The 27,023-nt window shown below is 40.8% G+C and overlaps 1 protein-coding gene across 7 annotated transcripts in view; it reads right to left on the bottom strand.

Moving 5' to 3' along the window:
* The window catches only part of COL4A6 (collagen type IV alpha 6 chain), a 300,057-nt gene that overhangs the window by 142,397 nt on the left and 130,637 nt on the right, over positions 1–27,023 (bottom strand). For all 7 annotated transcript variants that reach the window (XM_073013472.1, XM_073013471.1, XM_073013473.1 and 4 more), the window contains exon 3: positions 13,022–13,102. In XM_073013472.1, the coding sequence (XP_072869573.1) occupies positions 13,022–13,102 (81 nt within the window). The remainder of the gene's footprint in view (positions 1–13,021; positions 13,103–27,023) is intronic.

Here is a 27,023-nt window from a genome sequence, read left to right as displayed (position 1 = left end):
TGGTGCAAAGCTCCCAGGCTGCGTTTGTCTTTGTGCCGTGTTTGCTTCTTCAGAACTGCCTTCTCCGGTCGCTCAGGGCCAAGGGCCGCTCTGGCTCTGGCCGTGGTCTGGCGTGGTGGGGCGGCGGGTCAGACAGGGCAGTGTCCAGGGCTACCCTGGCAGCCTGGGCTGGCAGGGGGAATTTCTGTCGCTTCTGCTCCGTTTCCCTCCTGGCCTCCGGGCCCTCTCCCTGGGCGGCCTCTCCACTGACCCTGGGAGGTCACCTCCCAGCCACGGGTGGGTGGTGGCGCTGCAGGGATGGCTGTGTGTGGGAACGGGCGCTGTTCTCGGGGCTCCCGGAGGAGCGAGGATCTCTGGGGGATGATGTGAAGAGCCCGGGTGATCCCAGGGCGGGATCAGGTTCCCCTCAGGAATCTGGGAAACTCTCAAGGAGGCCCTGCGGGGGCTGGTTAAACTGTCTGGGGTCTGGGGGCGTTGGGTCACTGGGCTGTAAATGCAGGGAGGGGCAGGGGTACTTGCCACATTGCAGGCTGTGGTCCCTCCAAGGGACCTTGGAGGCTTTCAAGTCTCCTTGTTCCTTTTATGAAGGAGGGGGAAGAGGGAGAGACGGACTTCTATTTTGCTCTCAGAGCTCTGGCTCAGTTTGGACTTGATTTAAAAAGTAAAATTCAGAGAGAAGTTTTAATTTCTTACTCTGGTACCAATCACTGGAGCCATGGGACCCCAGTTCTGATAATGGATCACATCAGATCACTAAACTGTCTGTCACATGCCTCCAAAAGCAACCCACGTTAGGCATCTTGGGACTCTGTGTCCTCCTGCTGCTGAGCCTCTTCTTATGTTTCTTATCTGTGTCTTTGTGGTACCTTTGTGGTTCCTTCGGGGGTCAATATTAGTATCTATGTGGATATGCAGGTTTAAGCCCATTTCTGAATTCACAGAGTGTCTGAATAGGTTTTAAGGACAGCAAATGTTGCTGTATATATGTGTGGCTTTTCCCTATGTGTATTTTCGGTTAATAATTCTTCAACTGAATTTCAAAGGCCATGTTTAACCCCTGGCTTCCTTTCCTCCCTGAGCTTTGTGAAATTTAAGGCTGTGTTCCTAAAGCAAAGAGGCCCTGTCTGGGGAGCCTGTTTAGACCTGTCTCTTCCTTTTGTTTGCTTTCTTTTTGTCTCTCTCTGGGGAAACCTGGCTCCTGAACCCTGGTTACCCCTTATTCCGCTCTGGGCCCCACAGCATGTTCCTCCACAGCTCCCTCCCTTGCTCATAGTTGTATTGGCATTCCCCCAACAACTTGTGAAGGGGGTAGCAACCACTGACTCGTGTCAGCTCTGAGAGAGAACCCAACTGAAGTAATGGAATGCAAAGTCACTACAATTACTTGAACTAGCAAAGACATGTACAAGGACAGAGACCACAGTTTCTTTGATAACCAAACATATACATTAATTTCCCTTGGGGCCAAAGAAATGAGCATTTTTTCTTTCGGTCTTCAAAAATTAAAAAGTAAAACTGAGCTTATAAGGCTGAGGATAAAAGGTGTAAATGCTGTCATAGCAAAGCCTAGGGCTTAGCTAAGTCTACAGTAGGAGCCTGCCATGGTCGCAGTCAGTAATTCAGGATAAGGGCACAATTCTAAGGTACTCTGCAGACTTTTCTGCCGACCAAGCTTTAAAATCTGTTTTATATGAAACAGTGACTTCCTTCTTTCATGATTCCCCAAACCCTGCCTTATACTTGTAACCCCCAAAATAAAATTTGTCAAGTAGGAAACAGATGCTCTTTCAGGACCTTTTGAGTTGGTCTTTCTCCCTGGGCATCATAGTAATTACAGGAGCTTTTAACATCCCACAGAGAAAAGCATCTAATAGTCCTACCTCTGGAATCAAGACAGGATCATCTCAGTGATGCCAATTCCACTTGATTTTATGATGAATTCTCCTTAAGTGGAATCAGTAGGGACTAACCAATGGAGACACTGGTTTCCAAAGAGTTAGAGAAATGTGAGGGAAAGGAGCTAGAACTATTTTCCAGCTAATTTTTTAAAAATTAAAATGTCATATATTCATTTAAAGTGAAGACAAGGTCACATCATCAAATCACTAGTTTGGGTGACTCTCTCTCTCTCTGTATGTGTGTGTGTGTGTGTGTGTGTGTGTGTGTATTCAGGAATAGAGAAAACCACTGAAAGAAAGCATCTAAGCAGCAGAAAAAACAAAATTTCCATTCTGTTGTGCTAGGGGATCTTGGACATGCCACTTAACATCTAAAAATAGGGAGCTTAGTGTCTGCCTATCATGTCTCTTACTCTTACTCCAATCCACCCTGGATAACCCTCACCAAATTAATATTCCTAAAGAATATTTTTTATCATAATATTTTTAAAAAGAGATTGCTTAATTACTCCAGACCATACCAATCTATCCATTTGAGGTTTAGTGATCTACCATTCAGACTTTTAATCAGATGCAGTGATGGGTAGTCAAACATTGGCGTGCGTGTGTGTGTGTGTGTGTGTGTGTGTGTAGCCTCCCTAAGTAGAAGTCTGGTACTTATGAAATGTTTGCATTCCCCACAGTGCCTGCACCAATATTTAGCCCCCAGAGTACTTTCTTAAATGTTTTTCTAGGGGGCTTGAACCTCACACAACACAATGAGATAAAAGAAAATACAGAACATAGTCTAGGACTTCCACCTCTAAAAGTAAAGATGGTCATTAAATAATTGGCTATGTGCCTCATTTGTTAAAATAAAAGCTCTTTTGAAAAGATGACAGTGAAGCAAATTTCTGCAAAGCAATGCACATTTTCCCATCAACTTCTACTATAGCTTAGAGAGATGCTGTGCAATTAATTTTCTTAAACATTCTTGGAAGACTTCCATTAATGCGAGTCTTCTCAAAGTAGACACCAAATTACTTCCCTGACATATACTTGGTAATTTCATCTCCACACGTTTTTAACTCCATTGCAGTGAACTTTCATACAGTCAGTGGCCTACATAAAGGGACAGACCCACATTAGAGCTGTGAAAACTGACATGACTCCTCACAAAACTTGTAAGCCCATATGAAAAACAGGCTTTCCTTAATCTTGGAATTCATTTCTTAAAGCTTTAAAAGAGAAGGATATTAGAAAAACATTTTAAAACCCAGACAGGGATATAAATGGATGCTATATATGCAGTCAGGAATTACTACTCACTAGGGTAGAGGAGGAAGGGCAATTGATTTGTTGATATCTGGTCGATGTCTTCCTAGCAGATTTTCTCCACTCCAAGTATTCCTCCAATCACAACAATCTGACTGCAATGAGTAATACAGGGAGCTCAGCTGATTATGGCCACAAAGGTTTCAGAGGCCATTTGACATGGTGGAAAGAACACTATGCCGGGGAATGGAACACCTGATTTAAATCTCAGTTATATCACTTACAAGAGATCTTGGGACAGTCTCTTAACCTCTCTGAAACTTTCTTCCAAGCTCCATAATTAAAGTGAGGGAAAGAGCATTCATAGGCATGCCAGGAAAGGCTTTTGTGACCTACGATGTATCTCTTGAGGGCCGGATCCAACCCTCCAGGCTTGCAATTTTATGATTTAATCAGTTCCTTTGGTGTTTCACTTCTCCCAGTTCCTGAGATCCCCATTGCTTTATTCTATGTGAAGTTGTCAAGGTGAAGCTCTAAAGTTGGTTGCATGACTATGCTATAAGAAAAGAGCAAGAGACTTTGTGACAGTTATTTTTCTCTTATCCAGAGTTCTTTTGCCTCTGTCTGTGGGCTCCCATCTATTTTAAGTATGATTTAGGCCAGTGATCTCCAAATCCTCTTGACTGCACACACTTTTTCAATTAGAAAAGCTTTGAGCATGCTTCCTCAATACATGTATATTTATACATTACTAACAATTATATAAATCATACACATGTCCTACTCTCTCCCCTATATATTAATGATAATATATATAAAATGAAACACACAATAAATAAAAAGTGTAAAAGGATGAGACAAAGATGAAATAAACAGCATGTTAAATGTCTTGTTAATTGTGATGGCTTTATTATATTATTAGCTAATACCTCAAGGCACAATATGTACTTAGGGCAAGATCTTTCATCACTGAGAATTGATACAAGTCCATATCTCATACAGTGTTCTTCATTATTCTTGCAATGTTTTTGCTGACTTCTTGTCAGGTATAATTAGATTTTCATGGTTTTTACCTCATAATGAGGCTGATAAAAAACTCATTCTAGGAGCAGAAGTGTGAGCCCTACTATTTTCATGTGCTTACATTACTAGTATTGTCTCCAACACATGGTCTATTTGCAGGAATCTTCTTAAGCTGCTTGTCCATTTTGTGAAGGTTAAATGTAGTTAAATATAATCCATAAATCTACTTAACTAGGTCCAAGGAAACATCAATATCTCTAGTATACATTCAGGAAAAAAAGAAAGGGCCCCAAGGACATGCCTTCATCTTGTGGAGCCCCCACTCTTCCCTCAGGATACCTTACAGAGCATGCGCAACAGGAAAGCCAAGGAAAGCCGACCCACCTGATGAAGATGTCAGTGAAAATACATATATTACATATAATAGTAATACTAATAGTCTAATACATAGCATTTAGTGACCCACACAGCTTTAAACACTTTACATAAATTATTTAATCCTAAATCTTAATTTCTTTCTAGCATCTCATATTCAATGTAAATAGAAATTTTCATATTTTCTTCTATACCCAACAGATTGACCTGCATGCCCTCCCCCCTCCACCCCCCCAATTTGCAGACCACTTATTCAGGTTCTGAGATTAAGAATCCTTGGATAAGTGGGATGCCTCTATAAATTACATTGCAGCAACTCCTCCCTGCTATCATAGCAGTTAGTGAACCACACAGCTTTAAACACTTTACATAAATTATTTAATCCTAAATCTTAATTTCTTTCTAGTGTCTCTCAAATTAAATGTAAATAGAAATTTTCATATTTTCTTCTATATCCAACAGATTGACCGGCATACCCTCCCCCCCACCCCCCCACCCCCAATTTGCAGACCACTTATTCAGGCTCCGAGATTAAGAATTTTTGGATAAGTGGGATGCCTCTATACAGTATATTGCAGCAACTCCTCCCTGTTATCCTGCTGCTGCAGTTTTCATGTGTGCTGATAAATGACAAAAAATAGAAACTGGAGTCAAAGATAAGTGACATAGGAAGCAATCCCAGGCAACTGAAGACAGAGGGGAGAAACTAGGTGAGGAGGAGGCCATGGTGGAGAAAACGGGAATAAGGGATGGAAAGCTAGAAATGGAGCAAGAGGGAAGGAAGTCTTGAGGCAGAAAAGACTAGGGAGGAAAGGAAGAACAAGAAGAAAAAAGGGGCACACATCTGGCAACTGAAGGAGAGGGTAGACTAGGAGGAGATAATGTGTCGCTTGTTGACCTGCAAGATGCTCACCTATGTCTTAATATCTGATGTCTCTGTCATATGACTTAGCAGGGCCAGCAAAAGGAAAACTGAGTGGTCCCCCAAAATTTGTGATTTGTGTACACAGATATGCAGAGTGAGCATGCCTCCTCTTATCAGAGAGGCACATGAGATTTATTCAAGCAATGCAAGGACAGGGCAATGCTTCATTTAAAGAGCGAGTTTCTAAAGCTAGAACGGTAAGCAGAATGACTCCTAGGCAAGGCAGGGAAGATTTTGTTGGGTTTTGGTGAAGAGAAATTCCTGTGACTCTTCAAATCACACCATCCAGATGACCAAGGAAGGAGAGTCCTGCACATTCCTGCAGAAGCACAATTTCAGCTGTCAGGAGTGTCTAGAAGCAGCAACAGTAAAGAAGCCACAGCAAATGAGTTATATCTGAGGCAGCTGCCAAGACACCATTCAGAAGATAGGACATTGTCAAAAATCACCTTCCATATCTCACTTCAATACTAGAAAGCACGATAATGCACTCTAGGGGCAAGGAACCATCAGCGTACAGCAATGTAGTGTCTGACTTAGATTGTCAGAGCTTGCAGGTCCTTTGAGATCACACATCCCAAATCTCTCATCCTACCTATGGGAAAACTGAGACCTTGAGAGGGGAAAGCACCAAACCAAAGTCATCCAGCTGGCAACGCTCACACATGACACTTAGGTCTCTGGATAGTTAAAGCAGTGTTTCTTGTCTCCACAGCTGTGTATTTATCTATCTCCTTCTCCAGCTCCTTGGCTCTTCTCTAGCAGAAGCCTCCCTCACTAGTACATATAATATAGTCCATAAATCCTATAATGTCACAGTACAATCAAATAAATGATTAAGATAACCACAAACATCTGCAGGGCTATGATTGCATCTTGATTCAATGCAGAGACACACGTTTTAACTATCATTAATTATCCTGAACCTAAAGAACCATATTTAAATATACAAAGACCCCCGATTTTCTACACCCCCGTTACTGCCACCTAGTGGCTACTTCTCTGCTCAGACGTTACTTCCCCCCTCCCACAAGGAAGAGGAACAAGACCATCAACTTTGCACAAGGTTAACAGGCTTTTAATGAAAGGTTTGGTGGAGAGGAGGGTGGAAACAATGTCACAAAGAAAGTTAGGGATTACCGGGGGCCGGGCGCGGTGGTTCAAGCCTGTAATCCCAGCACTTTGGGAGGCCGAGACGGGTGGATCACGAGGTCAGGAGATCGAGACCATCCTGGCTAACACGGTGAAACCCCGTCTCAAAAAACTAGCCGGGCGAGGTGGCAGGCACCTGTAGTCCCAGCTACTCGGGAGGCTTAGCCAGGAGAATGGCGTGAACCCGGGAGGCGGAGCTTGCAGTGAGCTGAGATCCGGCCACCGCACTCCAGCCTGGGCAATAGAGCGAGACTCTGTCTCCAAAAAAAAAAAAGTAAGTAAGTTAGGGATTACCTTTGACTTACAATTATTCATTAATGTTCTCATCTTGGAGAAAGAATTAATTGCTGGAAGTAAAAGATAAGCATTTTGCCAAGTCCCTTGCATTGTTAGGTATAGAGTAAGAAGCAATCAAGTCAAAGAAGAGGCCAGAGTCAAAAACTCAGAGGAGTTAAGGAAAGCAGAATCCCAGAGCAAACTATCGAAATCAGATGTGTGGTCCTTGCAGCTAACAGGAGCTAAAGAAGATGTGAAAATGACTGCCCTGGCTCTTTGCCTTCTTTCAGCAGCAGGGATTACTTCCCATCAACTTCACAGCATCCTAACAGCTAATCCTGGATGTGGAGAGCAGGGCTAGAACCATACCTATGCAAAATTGCTTGGTCAGTTGGTCAGTCTTTCATGAGACAGTGTGTAGTGCCTACGGACTCTACAGAGTCTAAGAACACTCAGTGTCTCTGCTTTAGTTGTTCTTAAGACAGTGGAGAGCTGACAAGTGAAGAGAAATGATGATAAGAGTAGATAACACCAGCCTGGCAGATCATGGAAAGCTTCCCAAAGAGATGAAATCTGTGCTCAGTTTTAAAGGATGGATAAATAGAAGCAAGTCAACAGAGAAAGGATAGAGCTAGTGGAAGACTAGTACACGTAGAAGGGGTGGCAAGTATAAAACCTGCAACACATTAAACAACACAGTAGCTCTGAGAACTATGAACAGTTCAGTGAACTCATATTGTTTTGAAAATATTTGTCTTGTTTTGTTTTCTGAAGTGAGGAGGGTCCTTAATGAGAGATAATATTGGAGAGGTAGTCCAGGGCCAGGTAATGAAGGACTTTATAGGTTTTCTAGAGATGGGATTTTATTGTGAAGTCCATGGGGGAGCCATTGAAGGACTTGAAGCAAGAGTTTCATGATACATATCTGTGTTTTGGAAAGATTATGGCAGGACAGTGGCAAATTGAGAGAGAGTGAGATTAGAGGCTGAGAGATCAGTCTTGAGGTTACTGAGGTAATTCTGGCAAAAAATGATATGAGCCTGGATTGGAGAAATGGGTATGGAGAGAACTGGATGTATTCAAGCTCAATTTCAGAAGACAAATGGACAGGACTTAATGATGGATTGGAGGTAGCAGGGAAAGGAAAGAGAAGACAAGAATGACTCCCAGTTTTCTGGCTTGAGCAGCTCAGTGCTTGTTGATGCCATTTGTTGTGATGGGGAAGACATGGATAGAATTTAGGAAGGAGTACATCTGGTGGGGGTTGGTAATGGAGTTCTGTATAGACATGTTTATGGTGTCAGTGAAATCCAAGCAGAGATAACCAGCAAGAAATTGACAATGCCTATCTGAATCTAGGAGAAAGATCTGAACTAGAGCTAGAGATTTAATATTTATCATTGTATGGATGGTGGCTGAAATCCCTGGAGTATATAAAACCACCCTGGGAGAGGCCTACACTGAGAAGAAAAGTGGGATGAGGACAGAATGCTGGGAGATCCCGATCACAGCAGGAAAAGAACTAGGAAAGGATAGCATAACATTCAAGGGAACAGAAAGTTTCAGGAGAGAAGGAGGTGTCTTATATAGCAGGGCCATCATGGAAGATAAGGAATGAAAAATATTCATTGGATTTGGCAACAAGTAACTTAGTAGTGATTAGTGTCAGAAATAGGGCCAGCCCACAGATGTCTGAGGAGTGAGAGGGGCAAATATTTGTCATGAAATAAGGCACAAAACTTAAGTGCAGGCAGTTGGAGCAAGGCCTAGCCACCCAAGGAGGTGATATACAATATGAGCTTTCATGTTGGAGAAGTAGAGCAAGGACACTGGTGTGTGTTGTAGTGGCTAGTCAGGAGAGGGGCATGAGGGGATACACAAGGAGGAGGAAAGATGTACACTGCAATTTCCTAATTCAGGAGAAAATGGAAAGGTTTCTTGGTAGCCATGGCACCAGTCAGCTGATACAGGGAATGCCAGATGTTTGCAGGAGAATAAATTGAAGGACTAGTTGTTAATGCAACTGGGTTCTGGAATTCATGGGAAACACATTTTGTGGCAGTGGAACAGCAGGATGCAGGCAGGAGATAAGGAATTAAGAAACCTGGGCTCAGTTTCACATGAAACCCAGGCTAGCTTCATAAACTCTCAAGCTAGGCATAAAATGGGGGACAAACAGCCTTTATCTAGAGGGCAGTCCAAACATTCCCCATGGTTTTGGATTATCTGTGATAATGCTTCTTTAGATGGCATGGATAATTAGGAGGTCACCATGTTTTAGATAAACACCAGAACAATGTTCAAACAGGGAAACCTCTAAAAGAGTATTAAGGAATACTAGGCTCAGAAGAAAACAAACTGCCCCCTCCGCCCACCCCCAACTTCAGACAAACACACACTGATGGAGTATAATGCAGAGATAGCTTTCATATCTAGTAGGGAAAAAAGAGAAGTGTTGGAAATGTCAACCTAAAATGTTTTGTTTAATCAAGTGGCAGGGGAAAAAATACCAGGGAAGAGAACAACCCGAAAGAATAGTTCTTCCAGATAATAACACCTACTCCTAAGAAAGAAAAGTGAAAGTCATATATTAAGTTCAAATCTGAACATCTGGGTGAAAACGTCTTTATTTAACACTATGAGGCAGTTCATTTTTAAAGATTGCCATTCTCTTAAAGTTGGCTAAATAAGGTTTAGCCACTAGCAGGCTGGTGACCTTGGGCAAGTCACTTACCAGTTTCTTTATTTGTTGCATACATACAGGATTACAGCCCCTGAAAGATGTTTTGGAAACTGCAAAGCAGTGTACCAACATTAGGTAGGGACTTTTACCAGGCAGGGCATACCTTTGAGAAATCGGTTTGAGATAGCTTCAGCCAAAAACGGCTAGATTGCAGTTTTGCAGGAGTGCTAGGTGTTGTGTAAAGGTACTAGTCAGTTCAAGAGGACTTTGGCAAAGAAAAAGTACACACTGCCCAGCAAGCTATGCGCTTGATGTTTCCCCAAGGCAGGGGACAGGCCTGCCAAGGGCTGCAGCATATCTCAGGGGTGACCCAATGTTCCGTTCCGCTCCCAGCTCAAGAGAAACAGCTTGAAATATAAATGGGGCCCTCTGCTCAGCTAAGGAAAACAGTCCCAAATCTTTCTGAAATCTGCACACAAGGGGTACTGAGGGGCTGTCCTGCAGGGTCAATAGTGCTGGGGCCAGTTTAAACAATTCTGCTTGGCCCTGGGAACATAGGAGGAAAGGGAGGATGACTAAACAGGACCTGCTTGTGCTTCAAGCATCCACGTTCATGGTTTTCTGCATGAGCATAGGTCTTATCTATTTGGGAAATAGGACATTCCTGCTCTCGACTCATGAAATATGGCTTGGTCTGGTTCAGTAACTTTGACAAGCATTCTTTGAAACTTTAGACTTTGCAAATACATTTTTAGGAACATATTTGACAGTGTGGAGTCTGTGTCTTTTAAATATTGAGGGAAAAATCTGTGCAGTGATATTCTAATTTCCTCCATCCCCCACCCCCTCAGCCACTCAGATGTTTTCAAAAGAGAAGCCAGACTAAGGTTCCAGATGTTTGAAACCTAAATGAGGGCTCCTCATGAAATAAATCTACTGCCCTCCATTTCCAGAGATCAAAATCTTAGCCAGGGGTTTAACAATGAGGTCACTGTAGGCATGTTTGCCTGGTGTAGGACTGACGTCCAATCAGATATATAAAATTTTATACTTTTAAAGGCTCCCCAACCCAACAAACAGCCCAGAGCTTCTCAGTTTCCTGGTTGTTGTGTCTAACTGCTTCTCATCCTGCCACAATCCATCGGGAAATGTCCCTTTGTGTCAGACCTTAAATCTCACTTGCACCGATTTGGGTCATTTTTATTTGCTGCATCTTTGCAGAGGTAAAGTAAGTCAATAAGAATCATCAGTTAGGAAAGTGGCTAGAGAATATGTCCAGGAAATTCACAGAAGAAATATAAATTTCCAGGTAATATGTGAAAAGACACTTAAACTCAGGGAATTAGAATGATTTTCACTCATCATATTAGCAAAGATATCAAGTGTTGGCAAGGGTGTAGAAACATGGGCATTTTTGTACAATGCTGATGGGAATACAAATTGCAGAATACTTTGTAGCCTAATTTGGCAGTGGCTTTGAAGTTTAAAAATGTCTATTACCCTTCTACCAGTTAATTATGATCCTTAGTGTCTATGCTAGAGATGTATCTATGCTTGAGCTAGTATCTATGCTTGAACACAAGGAGGCCTGCTCAAAGATTTTCACTGTAGCTCTGCCATTTTACAAATAGCAAAAATTTAGAAACAACCTAAGTAGCTGTCAAAAGGGGAATGGCTGAATTAAACTATGGGGTAGAGAAAAATATCTTAAGGACACGTTAAGTTTACAAAAAGGGCCCAGAATAAATACTTAGAATTCTATTTTGGACAAGAAAATCAGATAATGAGACTATTTTTAGACATATGTGTACATATCTCTCTGATTATATATGGAAAAAGATAAGAATGACAGTAGTGGCACTGAGAGAGCATCAAGGGAGATTTTTGCTTTGTCTATGCTGCTTGCATGTTGTTCAAGAATGCATTCATATATTTATTGTGAATTTTTTTTTCTAGAATGTCTCAGAGGTACGGGTATGGATCTTGGTGGCTACAGTGAGAGGCAGCAGTAGGTAAGTTGGTGATGTAAATAGATGAGAAATCAAAGGACCCAGATAAAGGCCTGGAATCTGTCATCACTTTGCTATGTGATCCCAGGAAGTAATTTTCCTTCTGAGTCTGTTTCCTCTGTACAATCAATGAATAATATGTGAAGCTTACTAAGAGACCTTCCCTTTCTCATATTTTACGATTCTCTAAGTCCATGTCTTTAATGTAGAATAGGTCTGGTCCCCTTTGATGAGAAGATGGATTTTTATTCTCTTCCTTCAAATTCTGGCATAGTTTGACATTTCACTTTACCCCAAATGTAAAATAATGAAAGAGAAGGTGGAACAGTCACTGTGTTCCCTGTTTGGCTATGGATTTGAAAGTTTGGTTGATCTATTTATACTACTACCTTCTTTTGACAGTATAAGCCCTTAGGCTTGTTTGAGTGTGATGAGAGTGCATTCACAATGCTAGAAATGGGAAGTTCTGAACTCTGTAGGATGGCCATTAATCCTGGAAACACACACACACACACACACACACACACACAGATGGAGCATCCCTAATCCAAAAATCCAAAATCCAAAATGCTCCAATGAGCATTTCCTCTGAGTGTCACATCAGTGCTCAGGAAATGGTGGATTTTGAAACATCTCAGATTTCAGATTTTTGAATTAGGGATGCTCAACTTGTGTATGTGTCTAATTGTTTTTCAGATTGAACCCCTTTCAACACTTTTCCTGGGTTATACTAAAAATGCATTTTTTCAGTGAAAATCATAGATACAAATATCTAGGGGCTATGCATATTCAGGAACTGATAGAAGTGCTGTGTCAATGCACTGAGTTCATTGCAATTTGCATGACAATTTGAACTGTGCATTGCTAATGAGGGACAATACATGGACTATGTCACAACATTTTAAAACGTATCCTATGTTGTAATGTAATACCTATAAACCATTCTTTATGTATCGTCACCTATATTTCTGGACTTTATGGCTACCCTGTTCTCTTGAGTCTATCACTAACAAGCAGGGTGATTTTGGACAAGTCACATCCACAGTCTGTAGATAACAATTGGAACACCTATTCCCCAGACTGGGAGGGAAGAATCAAGTGAGCTATGAAAATTTACACTTATCTACAAACATCGTCACAATCTGGCTCTCTGCAACCTAATTGGCTTTTGGAAAAACTCCAGATGAAACTCTCAGGAAACCTTGGCATTAAGCGAATGAAGGAAACCTCTTCTTGGTACCTCAGAGACTTTGACCAATCTAACTCTGACTATCATCAGTTAGCAAAGCTCCTACCAGCTGGTCCTCATCACTTTGCTTGTTCCATGAGGTCATAAGAGTAAATTCTAAGCAGTTTATTTCTAAAGAAAACAGATAACAGCTCCCATGCAACTATTTGTCTTTCAACAATGAAATAAGCAACTTACTCTGGCTCCTTTCTCAGGAAAACACTGACAGCTCCCACTGCAGTCTTGGCCCCCACACGGCTTTCCATAAGACTTCTCTCCCTATTAAAAAAAGGAAAAAGTTAATAAACCATGTGAACCAAGAAGCAATGTTGTCCCAGCAAACCTAACTCTTCGCTTCTTTACCAAGTAAATCTTTCGCGGCTTAATGATCTTATCTGATGTTGTCAGTAATCAAATGAAATAAAAACTAATCTTAAGCTAGCATCCTTTCAGGTCAGGTCTATACCTCATCAAATAAATAGCCGGTTTTGGAACTTTAGACACTTGCTCACTGGTAGAAATTCCAGGCACAATATACAACAGAATTACTTGGGGGCTGGAAATAGACTCTAGACATATTCTTGTGAAAACAGGTGTCCGGTGACTTATGGATTTGCACTCATTGATAAAATGTAGCTATAGCAGATAACTTGAATGAAATTCAAGTGCTAGATGTGTAGTGACATATGAAAATGGCTACCTTGTACTCTGCTCTCAGAATTGTTCTTCTCAAACTCCATTTCAGCACACCATTCAAACCTTACAGTGGCACTCCCATGCCCAGTTAGTCAGATCCAAATTCCTCAGCTGGTATTTTATAGTACCCCCCAAGCTCTCTCACTTCACTTTTCCCTCTCCTCTGATTGATGGTGATGATTGCTAGCTGAATTTCTGCAAGGCCCGCACATGACCTGACATGTGCTGATCCTCACCAACCTCATCTCCTTTCTCTCTGGCTCACTCTGCTTCAGTCACACAGGAGGGCGTTCATTTTGTTCATTAAAAACATCAAGCCTGTTCCTGCCTCAGGGCCTCTGCCCTCGCTGTTCCTTTTTTTTGCAATGTTCTTCTCCGAGATTTTTTTAAAAAAATCCTGGCTTCTTTTCATCACTGAGGTCTCAGTTCAATTGTCCATTCTCAGAGAGGCCATTCCTGAGTCTCCAGTTACTTCCAATCATATAATTTCATTACCTTTTCATCGTTAGACATTCTGTCTACTCCTACTAGAATGTAAGCTTCATGTAAGTAGGGACTTCACTGTCTTGTCCAATACTGTATCTCCAATGTCTAAAACCATGGATGACACTCAAGGAATTTTTGGGGACCACATGAATGGAGTTAGGATTTGAACTCAGGTCTGACTAACTCCAAAGTCTTGACCTTAACCCTTAAGCCTTAGTGTTTTCTAAGTCCTTTGTCTACCAGAACCTCAATACAAAGACTCAACAATAAGAAAAACTGCAATTCTGACCATATCCACCTTGGGAAAAAAGCAAAACATAAATTCTAACTATTATCTGTAACAAGAACTTTATCTCTGGGATGCATGGATTTAGAACCATCCAACTTTTTTATTTAATGTTGGATGTTTTTTTCCAAAGAGAAAGGCATATTTATGAGCTGACCTCGCACTTAATCATTCTTGCCTCTGTGTACTGTGTGCCTTTTCCTAATTCCTAGAGAGCACTGTGAATTTCTCAGATGGTCTCTTATCTCTTTAGACATTCCCACAACACTTTATCAGCACAACACCTTGGTAATAAGGTAGTGATGGCAAAGCTATGACAAAATATTACTATTTTAGATTCCAAACACCTTCCTTATACGTTATAGTTTCTCTTATAAGCTCTTGACATGGTAAGTGCTATTGCACACTTTCCAGTTTACCTTCCATTTTATGGAATATAGGACAGGCAAGTTTTCCTAAGGGTGAGATCAAGAGGTACTCTGGCAGGAGGAAGCTAGGGGCTGGGAAACAAGAGAGAACTGAGAGAGCAGCATTGAATTTTATCTTCACCTATGCTATACTGTATTTCTTGGTATTAAGGATAATTTGTATTTCCTTCTCCATACATTCCTGTGTTTTCTAAGCAGTCTTCAACAAGCACATATAATTAATAAGAATACAAAATAATACATAATATTAAGTGATAAAAATCATTCCCTTCAAGGACGAGAACTTGACAGGTGTTGCCAAAGTTGAAATGGCATCTATTCGGAGTTATGGCTTACTTCCAAACAATGTCTGTTTGAGTGTTCCATAAAATTGGTCTATAGTAGATGAAAAGTTTCCAGACCCCTCAAACATGGACCAAAGAGACTGGAAGCAAGGGAACTGGAAAAGAGGGGGGCAAAAAAACGATAGCAGAAGCTGAACAAACCCATAAGAATCAGAAGCTAAGGTTTCTTAGGAACTCGCCAGAACAAGGAGGCAAAGACACTCAGCTAACAGACAGGAAGTCATCACTGTCCTTTGTCACTGAGGAAAGTAACCAGAGAAGCCCTGGTGGGCACAAGGCAATTTCCTGTAATGCCAGCCCTGGCAGTTTCCCCAGGAGTCTTCAATTACAGTGAGGTGGGAAGAGTGAAGGCAGGCTTCCAGGGAACATGACCAGACTAGACCTGAGAAGCCTCTGCTTTATCCTGGCATATCTGGGGACAATCCACCCACTGCTTGACCAGGCCATGTGGCTGGTGTGATTTCCACCTTGGAATGCTCTCCCTTTTCTCTCAAGATCAAACCCTTCTTATACCCAAGAAAATTAAAACTGGAAAGGTTTGGGGAGATCATCTAATACAGTGGTTCTTAACTCTATTCGAGCAGTACCTTATTATTTTTATTATAATTATTACTCTCCCTTGCCATCCTAAAAAGAAATTCATAGGAATAAGCTATAATAAAAATGGAAGGAAAAATTTTAAAAGTACATAGTATGCCCTAACTGTATTGCAAAGAAAAATAAAAAGAAGAAAAGTCATTTGTAATAAAAAGCTATGTATTTCAATATATAAAAGCTCATACATGGCTATATTAGTAGATGTCATGAAGTGGTAGTCAGAGGCCAACAGCTCTATAGAGAATTATGATGAGTGTAACAGCCTGCTGACACAGAATGACACCGGGATGCAGTATTGATGATTCAAGTATCATGAATGCAGTTGCTATTAGTAAGTGCAGTGATTCTCTCAAATGATAAACAACTCATGGTGATGATCGTGGGTGGGGGGCGGGAAGTACAATCTTCCCTTGATTTACTGGGCAGTTTTATTCGAGAAAACCATGAAAAAATTCATTTCAATATATAAAATGTGTTTATGTTCTAGACTTCAATAATTATAAACAGAGTTTTCATCTCCATGAATATCCAGAGGTCTTCTCTATCCTTCAGGATGCATAGTATTCAGAACACCTATCATTCCTGGCAGCCACCAAGTAAGTGTTCCCGACTCCCTGATCATTTCGACAATCACGAATGGCTTCACAAATTGCAAAATACCTCCTGGGGTACTTTTGTTAAGAAGTATTGGTCTAATCCAAATCACTTATTTTATAGATGATAACACTGAAGAAGATTATTTTGACTTGGGTCACACTGTTAACAAGTGGATTCTAATGCTTCTGAACATAATGCAATATTCTTCCTACTGTTCCATACCTCTCAAGGCCAAATTCAAGTTCCATATTTTCCATGACCACTTCAGCTTCAGTGAAATACAACAATACTCACTAAGTCCCATTCACTGGCTAAGTATCACATGTTGTTATGGGAGAGTCTTTGCAATGTTCCTAAGATTGCATAACTGAGAGTCTTGTTTCCTCATCCAGACTGTAACGTTTATAAGGGAAAAGTCAATTTATTTTACTCCTTTGTATAAAACCACAGTGCTAAGGGGCAAACCTATGTTCTAGCCAATATCTAAGGCAGTATCCCTTAATTAGGAATATAAGTTCTGGAGTCAGTCTGTATAGGTTTAAATCCCAGCTCTAATATTTCTGAGTTGGATGAACTTAGGCAAGTGACTTTATCTCTCTGAAACTCAATTTTCCTACCTGTAAAATGAGAATGGCAACAGTATCTACTGTATAGAGTTTGACTGGAGGACTCAATAAGATTAAGCATGCAAAACAGTACCTGGATCATAGTATTCACTTAGTGTCAGCTATTATTATTATATTAATATTAGCTATACTAGACTACTCAGCATTTTTTGCAACATTCTGGTCTTTCTCTGGAGCTCCTTATCGAGTGCTGTACACTGATATGGTCATGCCAGTTTGTCTACGGCTGATGTTCACTTTGCTTGGTCAGGATGTCCATTTGGATTTGTTGATGTCTGTATATGTAATTATCAGAATCAAGAACATAACCACATTTTATACATTGAAATGAATTTTTCATGGTTTTATTGCTACTGAATAAAAATACCTAGTAAATAAAGGTAAGATTGTACTTTTTCCCCCCAGATCACCACCACGAGTTATTTGTCATTTCAGAGAATCACTGCACTCACTTAACTTTTCTTTTTTGAGATGGAGTCTCGCTCTGTCACTCAGGCTGGAGTGTAGTGGTGCGATCTGGGTTCACTGCAGCCTCTGCCTCCCAGGTTCAAGCCATTCTCTGCCTCAGCCTCCCGAGTTGCTGGGATTACAGGCACCTGCCACCACACCTAGCTAATTTTTGTATTTTTAGTAGACACGGGGTTTTGCCATGTTGGCCAGGCTGGTCTCGAACTCCTGGCCTCAAGTGATCTTCCCACATCAGCCTCCAAAATTATTTTTAAATGCTAAAAATATTTAGCAATTAGAGTTAAAGGTTAGGATTTGCTAAACCATAACCCTAAATATTACTAAATATTTTAAATATAATCTCTACTCCACACATCTATCCTTTTGCTGATGCTGGTTCCTATGTCTAAAATGCTTTCCTACTCCCTTTACCACAAACAAAATTTCTATTCATTCTTTTAAACCCAGCTCAACCATCTTTTTGGTGAAGACCCCCTTATACTCTGCCTCCTTCTCAGCAATTTTAGGAGCAGTTCTTACTCTCTTCTCTTTGCTGATGGAGTTTTGCAGTATTTTACTCAATTTATTTGATTCTGCCATCAGACTGGGATTGGAACCATGTCTTATGCTTTTCTGCAGCCCTGTCACAAGCAGATATTCAGTGAAGGGCTGTGAAATAACTGCTGTCAGAACAACTGAGTTACAAGTGTTAGAGATCAGCATCACCTGGGATCCTTCCTTTCTCCTGGGTCTCCTGAAATAGTTACATCACAGTGCCTCTACCACCAACCAATAGGCTTTTCTAGGCATCACCAGTGCTTTCTTGCATGGGAGTTGGCAAGGATGACAGTGATGCAAAAGGTAACCCAGGAAGCAAGATAGGAAGTAACAGAGGCTTAGCTGAAGTGATTGGATTGCAAAGGCCAATAATCTTTGTGAGCAATTTTCTCCAGAAGCTTAGGTCACAGAAGACTGTCTGTGTATAATTTTATTCTCACCATTCATTCAACAAATATTTATTAAGTGCCTACTCTGTGCTAGGTACTGTGTTAGGCATAGGTGATAGTGGCAGTATCATACAGCCATAAGCGAAACCAAGTCCTTGTTTTCCTGGTTAAAATTTAGAGGGAAGACAAACAGTAAATGAATATTACATACATATCTGTCAGGTGATCTGTATTATGGAGGAAACTAAATTGGGTAAGAGAGTAGGAAGTGTTGGGGTTAGTTTGTTATTTTATATAAGGGAGTCAGGGAAGGCCTTGCTTACAAAGGGAATTCTGAGCAGAAAACAGTGTTTTTCAAAGCACAATCTTTGGCCCAGAATCATCAGTCCTGGGAAATTGTTAGAGTTGCAAATTCTTGTCTCCTCCACGATCCACTGAATCATAAACTTTAGGGTGGGGCTCAGAAATCTGTTTTAACAAGTCCTTCAGGTGATTCTGATGCACATAATGTTTGAGAAACACTGCTATAGAAGATGAAGGAATAAGTTATGTGAATATCTGAGGAAAGAGTATTGTAGGCAAAGGGAACAGCAAGTGCAAAGGCAGTAAATGAGAGAATATGCTTGATGTTTTGGCTACAGCAAGGAGGCCAGAATCCTGGAGTGCAGTGAATGAGGGGATGGGATACCTGATAAAGCCAGAGTTGGAGCAAGAGCCAGATCATAGAAGATTTCATAGACCAGTGTAAGAGCTTTGCCCCTGGAAATCCACTGAAGGGCTTGGAACATGTGAGTGACACCAGTTGATTTACTTTTTAAGGGGGATTTCTCAAGCTGCCATGTGAACTGTAGTGGGGCAAGCACAGAAGCAGAAAGGCCACCTAGGAGGCTGTTGTGGTAATTCAGCAGGATGATGGATGTTTATAACAGAGGGGCAGTTATAGAGTCTGACAGAAGTAAAATGATTCTAGGTATGTTTTAAAGGTAGAGCTGCTAGGATTTGCTGATGGATTGGATGTGGGATGTGACCGAAAGGGAGAAGTCAAGAATGACTCCAAAGTTTCTGTACTAGACAACGAGAAGGATGAAATTGCCATTTATTCAGATGGAGAAAACTGTTGGAGAAGCTGGCTTTGGAAGCATCAGGAATTCTGGTTTTGAGATGTGTATAAGATATTCAAATGGAAGAGTTGAGTAGATAGCTGGCTATGGAAGTCTGGAATTCAAGGGAGATGCCTTAGTCAGTGTAGACTTGACTATGTTGCGGTAACAAACCTAAGATCTCAATGGTTTAGCACACAAAGTTTGATTTATCACTTATGTCATAATCCAATAAGACAAAAGCAGCTCCTCTTAGTGGCCTTCTCCAAAGGTGACTTGGATTTCCAAGCTGCTTTTGTCTAGCACCTCCACTATCTCAGATCCTAGTACCTGCTCTCAATTCCCTATTACAGAAGTGATACATCTCTTGTGTTCATATTCCCTTTAAAAAGAACCAGACATACTGGAAAACCTAACAACATGGAGAGTAGGAGAGAGCAGGGTTTATCTGGAGATCACCATCTCTGCTATCATTGTTATATAAAGCCAAGGGGCTAGGTGTGGTGGCTCGTGTCTGTAATCTGTAATCCCAGCATTTTGGGAAGCCAAGGCGGGGGATTGCTTGAGCTGAGGAGTTTGAGACCAGCCTGGGCAACATGGTGATACCCCATCTCTACAAAAAAAATTAGACAGGTATGGTGGCATGTGCCTGTAGTCCCAGCTACTCAGGAGGCTGAGGCAGGAGGGTCACTGGAGCCCAGGAGTTTGAGGCTGATTGTGCCACTGCACCCAGCCTGAGTGACAGAGTGAGACCCTGTCTAAAGAAACAAAAAGCCTCCAAAGTAGATGAGATTACCAAGGGAGTGAAGGTAGATGAAGGGAAGAGAATACACCCTAGAATTAAGCACTGAAGCATGTCATTGTTAAGAGAACATGAGGAGGTACTTGAGAAGGAATCTGAGAGGGAGTAGCCAGTGATATGAGTAAAGAACCAACATCCAGAGGGGCCCTGGAAAGCAAGGAGGAAAAAAAGTGATAAACCCAAATTGTTGACAGGTTAAGTAAGACAAGATATGAAAACACACCAATGGATTGAGCAATGTGGTGATCTGTACCAGATAAATTTCAGTGGCTTAGTGTGGCTAAACGCCAGATTGCAAGGGGTTCAATAGAGAGTGGGAAGTGAGGAACTGGAGAAATCCAGGATAGCCAATTATCTAAAGGGATATTTGGAATGGAAGAAATGGCACTGTAGTCAAAGAGGGATATGGGGTAATAAGTATGTTTAATTTTTTGTTAAGACTGGAGATATTGAAATATGTTAGTATTTTGAGGGAATATGTGTTGACACAGGAGACAGATGGAAAAATTGTTGGGGGTGACTTTAAGTGTACAAGAGAGGATGTTATCTAATACACAAGTTGATGGAATGCCCTTAGGTAAGAGAATTGAAAGTTCCTCCACAGTGACAGGTGGGAAGGCAGAATACATAGATACAGATGCAGGTAGGGTAGTTGATGTGGTAATGGAAGCATGCAGGCATTCTCTTCGTCATACTTATTTTTTCCTCTCAGTGAAACAAGAATCAAGGTTATCAACTGAGAATAAGAACAGGAAGGAGGTATTGGAGGTTTGCAGAGAGATAAGGTGTGACATGATCAGATTAGAAGAGCAGGGAGAAGGCATGAACTAGGGAAATGTGGCAGGACTGCAAGGCAGCTCTAAGGGCCCACTTTAGTTTGGTGGTCATGGACTTAAAGGAACATCAGTTATCAATATTGTGAGGTTTTCTGTAGACTTGTCCAGCCACATGGATATATACGTAGATTAGAGGAAGAGTTGGATTTAATCAAGGCTGGGGTTTGCTAGGTGAGGATGATAAAGGAAAAGAGGGGCAAGGGAGTCAAGGGTATATGGAAAGAAGTGATTATGATTATGGACCATAGGATCTAGGTTTCCTGTGGAAGGAACTGAGCACAGGCAATGGGCAAGGGGCACTAGAAAGGTAGTAGGATCAATGGATGATTGACTCTGGTGGGGTTAAAAAAATGCATTGGTTTTAGGATTGTGACTATGTCTCAGAAGAAAGAAGGTATGGTACTGTAAAGACACTAGCCCTGTTAATATTCCACACAGTGCAAAATAAGACAGTCCTTGGAATATAATAAATTCGTCTTGAATTAGCACAGTAAATGATTGTTGAAATGGCTGCTCATTCCTGGTTTCATACAACATAATAAAACTGTCCCCTTTTAATAACTTCAGGTTTCTTCAAAATGTCTTTCACATAATATCTCATGTGATTTTCCACCGCAAATCTGAAATAGATATTTTAGATGTATGTGTGTGTGTAGAGACGTAGACACATATGCAACATTACAACAATTTATTTATATCTTCACCTACCCTCCTAGACATTAGATTCCTTTGAGATGAAGATCTTGGTTTCACTATAAGACAAATCAATGGAAATCCTTTAAGCCTCAATTTGCTGAACTATAAAATAGGGATATTTTACTTTACAGGGTTTAGTGAGGTTAAATGAGTTGATGCTCTTTGTCAAGTGCTTGGTATATTGAGAATATGCTTAATCTATATCAGCTGGTATTATTTACAATTACAGTGTCTAGTACTGTGCATGAGGATGCCTAAAAGGTTCTCACTCAATGACTAATTCCCATTTTAAAGATGAGGAAATGAAAACTCAGCTGTTAAGTGACTTTTTCAGCATAGAAAATTAACTATAAGAGTGGGGATAAGAAACCACGTACCTTCAACTGTGTGGTTCTTGTTTTTTTGTTTTGTTTTGTTTTTGTTTATGTTGTTGTTGTTTTTTAGTGGACCTGCTGCCACTAGTTCCAGGAATTGGCCTGAAACTTAAAAAGTCAGGAAAAGAAAGATGAGTGTTAAGAGATGCCTCTTTGGGGGTCCTTTTAATCAATATTACTCTACTTACTTCACAATATTATTTATACTGTGTGTACATTTTCTAAATAATCTTCATATATAATTCTTATAACTACTTTTGAAACAAAGGAATTATTTTTCATATGACCATTTTCCAGATTTAAAAAAATCCTGAGTTTCAGAGAGTTGGTATCATTTGCTAGTTAAGTGACAAAGTGAAGACAGCCAAACATCTAAAAGAGAAAAATAATACAAGATGCTGAGGTGACCTTCCTTCACCTGCCAGTGGCCTCAGGGTCCAGAAATTCTGAGGCCTCTTTGGCTAGATCAGACCTATCCTGGGGCCACATTCACAATAATGGCTACTGTGAGCATCTGTTATGTGCCTAGTTAAGTAGTTCACTTTTGTTATCGCACGGAACTGTTCCACCTCCACTACAAGGTAGGCACTATTACCATTATCATTTTACAAATGAAAAAACTGATGCTTCAAGGGGTTAGTTTGCCTTCCCAAGGTCAGTCAGCTAGGAAGCAGTGTAAATTCAGACCCACGTTTGACTCAAAATCTTAGCTCTTCCCTTAAACCAGGCCCCCTTTAACATCACCCTACGTTTCTGAGCTTCTTGCTAATAGCAGAGAATCCGGCTTTACTTTGAGCAATTCTAAAACAAAACCTAAAACCTTTGCATTGAAATGTGAACACACACACACACACACACACACACACACACAAAACACACATTAAACCAAGCTGGGTCCTGTCCCATGTTTTATGTACATTTGCCTTTTAAGAACAGCTCCCTATGAGTTCATGAATGAAAGACTCTGGGAAGAGAAGGAAGTGATCTGTGAGAGCTGGCTCCCTACCATGTGGGACTTGTCACCTATACTTTATTTTAAGGAAGAAGCTGACACCAGACATTTCTGAATATTTCAGGAAGCCATTTCCCTCCAACATCTGCTCAACTGTGTTCACACCATAGATAAAAACAACTGATGGCATCAGGGGTAGAAGAGGAACAGGCACGCCAGGTTTCACTTGAAAAGCTCTAGCCAGTCAGTATGAACCAGGGCCTGAGGGGATGTAGTACTATCCAGTTAGACCTTAAAGTAAATTTAACAAGCAAATGCTTAAGACACAAACAGGCAAACTAAATGTTGCCCATAATGTTCTTAAAATAGAAGCCTCTTTTTCCTCTGTTAGTAAGAATTTACTGAGTAGCTATGAAAGAACAACACTTCCCAAGGCTAGTCATAGGGAGCATGTGAGGAAGACGCAGATTTAGCAAATAAAAATACAGGATGCACATTAAGCTTGAATTTCAGAGAAACCACAAGTAACTTTTTAGTATGAGTATGTCCCAGATTAGTATATGTTCCATGCAATATTTGGGGATATACTTACACTTAAGATCTATTTGTTATTTATCTGCAATTCATATTTAACTGAGTCTCATCTATTTCATCTGAAAACCCTACAAGTGGCATCATGGCACACTTGTGTGACAAATTCAGTTATGAAGTGTGTCAAAAGTATTTGTTAGTAATAATAGTTAAAATACAAATTCTTCACCTTAATTTTTCAGAAAATTAAGAGAGGATTCATGTTTCTTTCTGTAATTGAGTCACTCCTACTCATTTGCATTCTGATATGCTTTCCAAAGTAGGAGGGGAAAGTAGAGCTATAACTAACGTTGCAATGATTAAATTTATTCATTTACTTAGCAAGTATTTATTGAGTGCCTGCTGTTAACTGGCCTGCTGTGTGCTTGCTAGACAATCTTTAATGCACACCTGCTATGTATAATGGCACTGTGTTGGGCACTATGGAAAAAAGACAAATATTTAGAAAACGTTACTTGCACTCAGGAAACTAAAAGCTTGATACAGGAGATAACTGCAGTCAAAAGGAGAAAGTGAGAAGTATCATCGGACAAGATAAACATGTATCCTTCTAAAACTTGGATGTGGTTGTTCTGTCTTCCCTCAAAAGCCTTTGATAGCTCCCCATTACCCACAAAGTTCAAAATTTAAGCATGACATTTAAGGGCACTCAGACTTAGGCTCAACCTACCATTGCAAGTCCACCTGTCACCCCCTCTAGTCATAGAGGCCTATTTATTATTATTCCATTTTCCTGGAATACCTTTCATGTTTCATCCATTTCTCTCGAAATTCTAGTCACATCCATTCTTTTTCCTTTTTGTAAAAACTTTACTGAGATAGAACTCATATATCACACAATTCATACATCCTTTCTTAAATTTCACTTTCTGTCTTTTCCAACAATAGCACTGCTAATGTTTCACTGTTGTATTTGTTGCTCACTCTAACAGCCTCCCTTTTTGACTACTTTAGAGAAACTGTGGCCATAGTTTTCCAATAAAAATATTCAAAAGTATTTCAGGTGATTGAGCTGGGCCTCAATTTCCTCAGTTGCGCAATGCATGGAGAAACTGTATGTCCTTCTACATCCTGTGAGCTTACTCTTGCTACTAGACCTTAAGTATGCAGTGAGTGTCATGGCCTTCGGTGGCTTGGCACAGAGCCTGTCTGCTAATTTATAACATGATAACGTTAGAAAAATCATTACAAGTTGAAAACAAACTCCTTTAATGTTCCTAGTTGGGAGATTAAGAATTTTGTTTTTAAGGCCGGGCGCGGTGGCTCACGCCTGTAATCCCAGCACACTGGGAGGCCGAGGCAGTGCGGATCACGAGGTCAGGAGATCGAGACCATCCTGGTTAACACAGTGAAACCCCATCTCTACTAAAAATACAAAAAATTAGCTGGGCGTGGTGGCGGGCGCCTGTAGTCCCAGCTACCCAGGAGCCTGAGGCAGGAGAATGGTGTGAACCCGGGATGCGGAGCTTGCAGTGAGCGGAGATCTCGCCAGGGCACTCCAGCCTGGGCGACAGAGCAGGACTCTGTCTCAAAAAAAAAAAAAAAAAAAAAAATTTGTTTTTAAACCTACAGAAATAAGAAGGGTTGGGATTCCAGGACAGAGACTGTGTCCCATTAGAAATATCCTGACAGACTGTCTCCTCTGTTATTAAGTCCAAATGGTTAAGGGCAGTTCCATTTCTGTCTTTTGGACTAGTGGGACACAGTCTAACAAATGCCCAGTTGAGACAGATGGTGAGTTCATGTGTGTAGTTCTTCAGTAGTAGCAGTTATTAGGAAACAGAATAGGAGACAAATACAGGTCATTTCCACATTTAACACACAAACAGGCAAACTAAATGTTGCTCATAATGTTCTTTTTTTTTTTTTTTGAGACGGAGTCTGGCTCTGTCGCCCAGGCTGGAGTGCAGTGGCCAGATCTCAGCTCACTGCAAGCTCCGCCTCCCGGGTTTAAGCCATTCTCCTGCCTCAGCCTCCCGAGTAGCTGGGACTACAGGCGCCCACTACCTCGCCCGGCTAGTTTTTTTCGTATTTTTTAGTAGAGACGGGGTTTCACCGTGTTAGCCAGGATGGTCTCGATCTCCTGACCTCGTGATCCGCCCGTCTCGGCCTCCCAAAGTGCTGGGATTACAGCCCATAATGTTCTTAAAATAGAAGCCTCTTTTTCCTCTGTTAGTAAGAATTTACTGAGTAGCTATTAAAGAACAACACTTCCCAAGGCTAGTCATAGGGAGCATGTGAGGAACACTCAGATTTAGCAAATAAAAATACAGGATGCACATTAAGCTTGAATTTCAAAAAAACCACAAGTAACTTTTTAGTATGAGTATGTCCCAGATTAGTATATGTTCCATGCAATATTTGGGGATATACTTATACTTCAGATCTATTTGTTATTTAACTGCGATTCAAACAACAAATTCTGTTGTTAATTATGTACAAGGCTTACTTACATGTGTTGATAAGGCAAAAGATGTTTTAACTTGCTCACAGATGGGGAAAGATGACACGTGGAGAAGACTAACTAGGAAAGTTGAATGCCTCATAGAAAATCCATCCCTCCTGACTAGGGGGAAAAATCAGAAGGAAAAAAAATCCTACAAAGTACAAAACCCAGCAAATACACCAGGACCTCTGTCTTCATTTGCCAAGAACAACATATTACTTTTACCTATTTTTTGGCTGCAATTTTAAGCTGTAAATACTTTCAGAAGTTAATTTTCAATTTTGCTTGCAGCATGAGCAAGACAAACCAACTTGTCACGTATGCCTACATTTCTAAAATTAGGAGAAACAGCCCTAATCCCTTCTCATAGGCAGAAAATAGAAACAAGTCAAGTAGTCTACTTAGTTGGTGGGAACGGACTTTAAAAAGCATCGTGCTAGAAAAAAAGCACTGTATGTCATAAGCAAACTTCAAACTCCAGTTTAAGCTTTTTGGGCATAATCAAAGCCATAGGTGAAGGAGTAGTCCAGTATTTTTGTCTCTAATTCCATATTTCATGACTTCAAAGCTCATCTACTTTTCTTTTTGTTTATAAGCACAGTGAGATGCAAAACTAATTTTTAAAAGCCCTTCTGTGGCAAGACTTTATCTTTGGTAATTCCTGTGCAAGACATAAACTACCAAATCTCATTGAAGAAGAAGTAGAAAATCCTAGTAGTCCCTTAGCTATTAAATAAATTGAATTTGCAATTAAAAACCTTCCAATAAAGGAAACTCCTGGGCTAGATGTCCTTACTGGTGATTTCTACCAACATTTAAGGAATAAATATATTGATCCTACGCACATTCTCCCAGAAAATCGAAGATGAGGGATTTTCTTTTCTCCTCCCTCCCTCCCTTCTTTCTTTCTTTCCCTCCCTCCCTCCCTCCCTCCCTCCCTCCCTCTTTC

The sequence above is a fragment of the Chlorocebus sabaeus genome, chromosome X (assembly GCF_047675955.1).
Source record: "Chlorocebus sabaeus isolate Y175 chromosome X, mChlSab1.0.hap1, whole genome shotgun sequence".
Lineage (NCBI taxonomy): Eukaryota > Metazoa > Chordata > Mammalia > Primates > Cercopithecidae > Chlorocebus > Chlorocebus sabaeus.
This window is presented reverse-complemented; position numbering and strand designations above follow the sequence as displayed.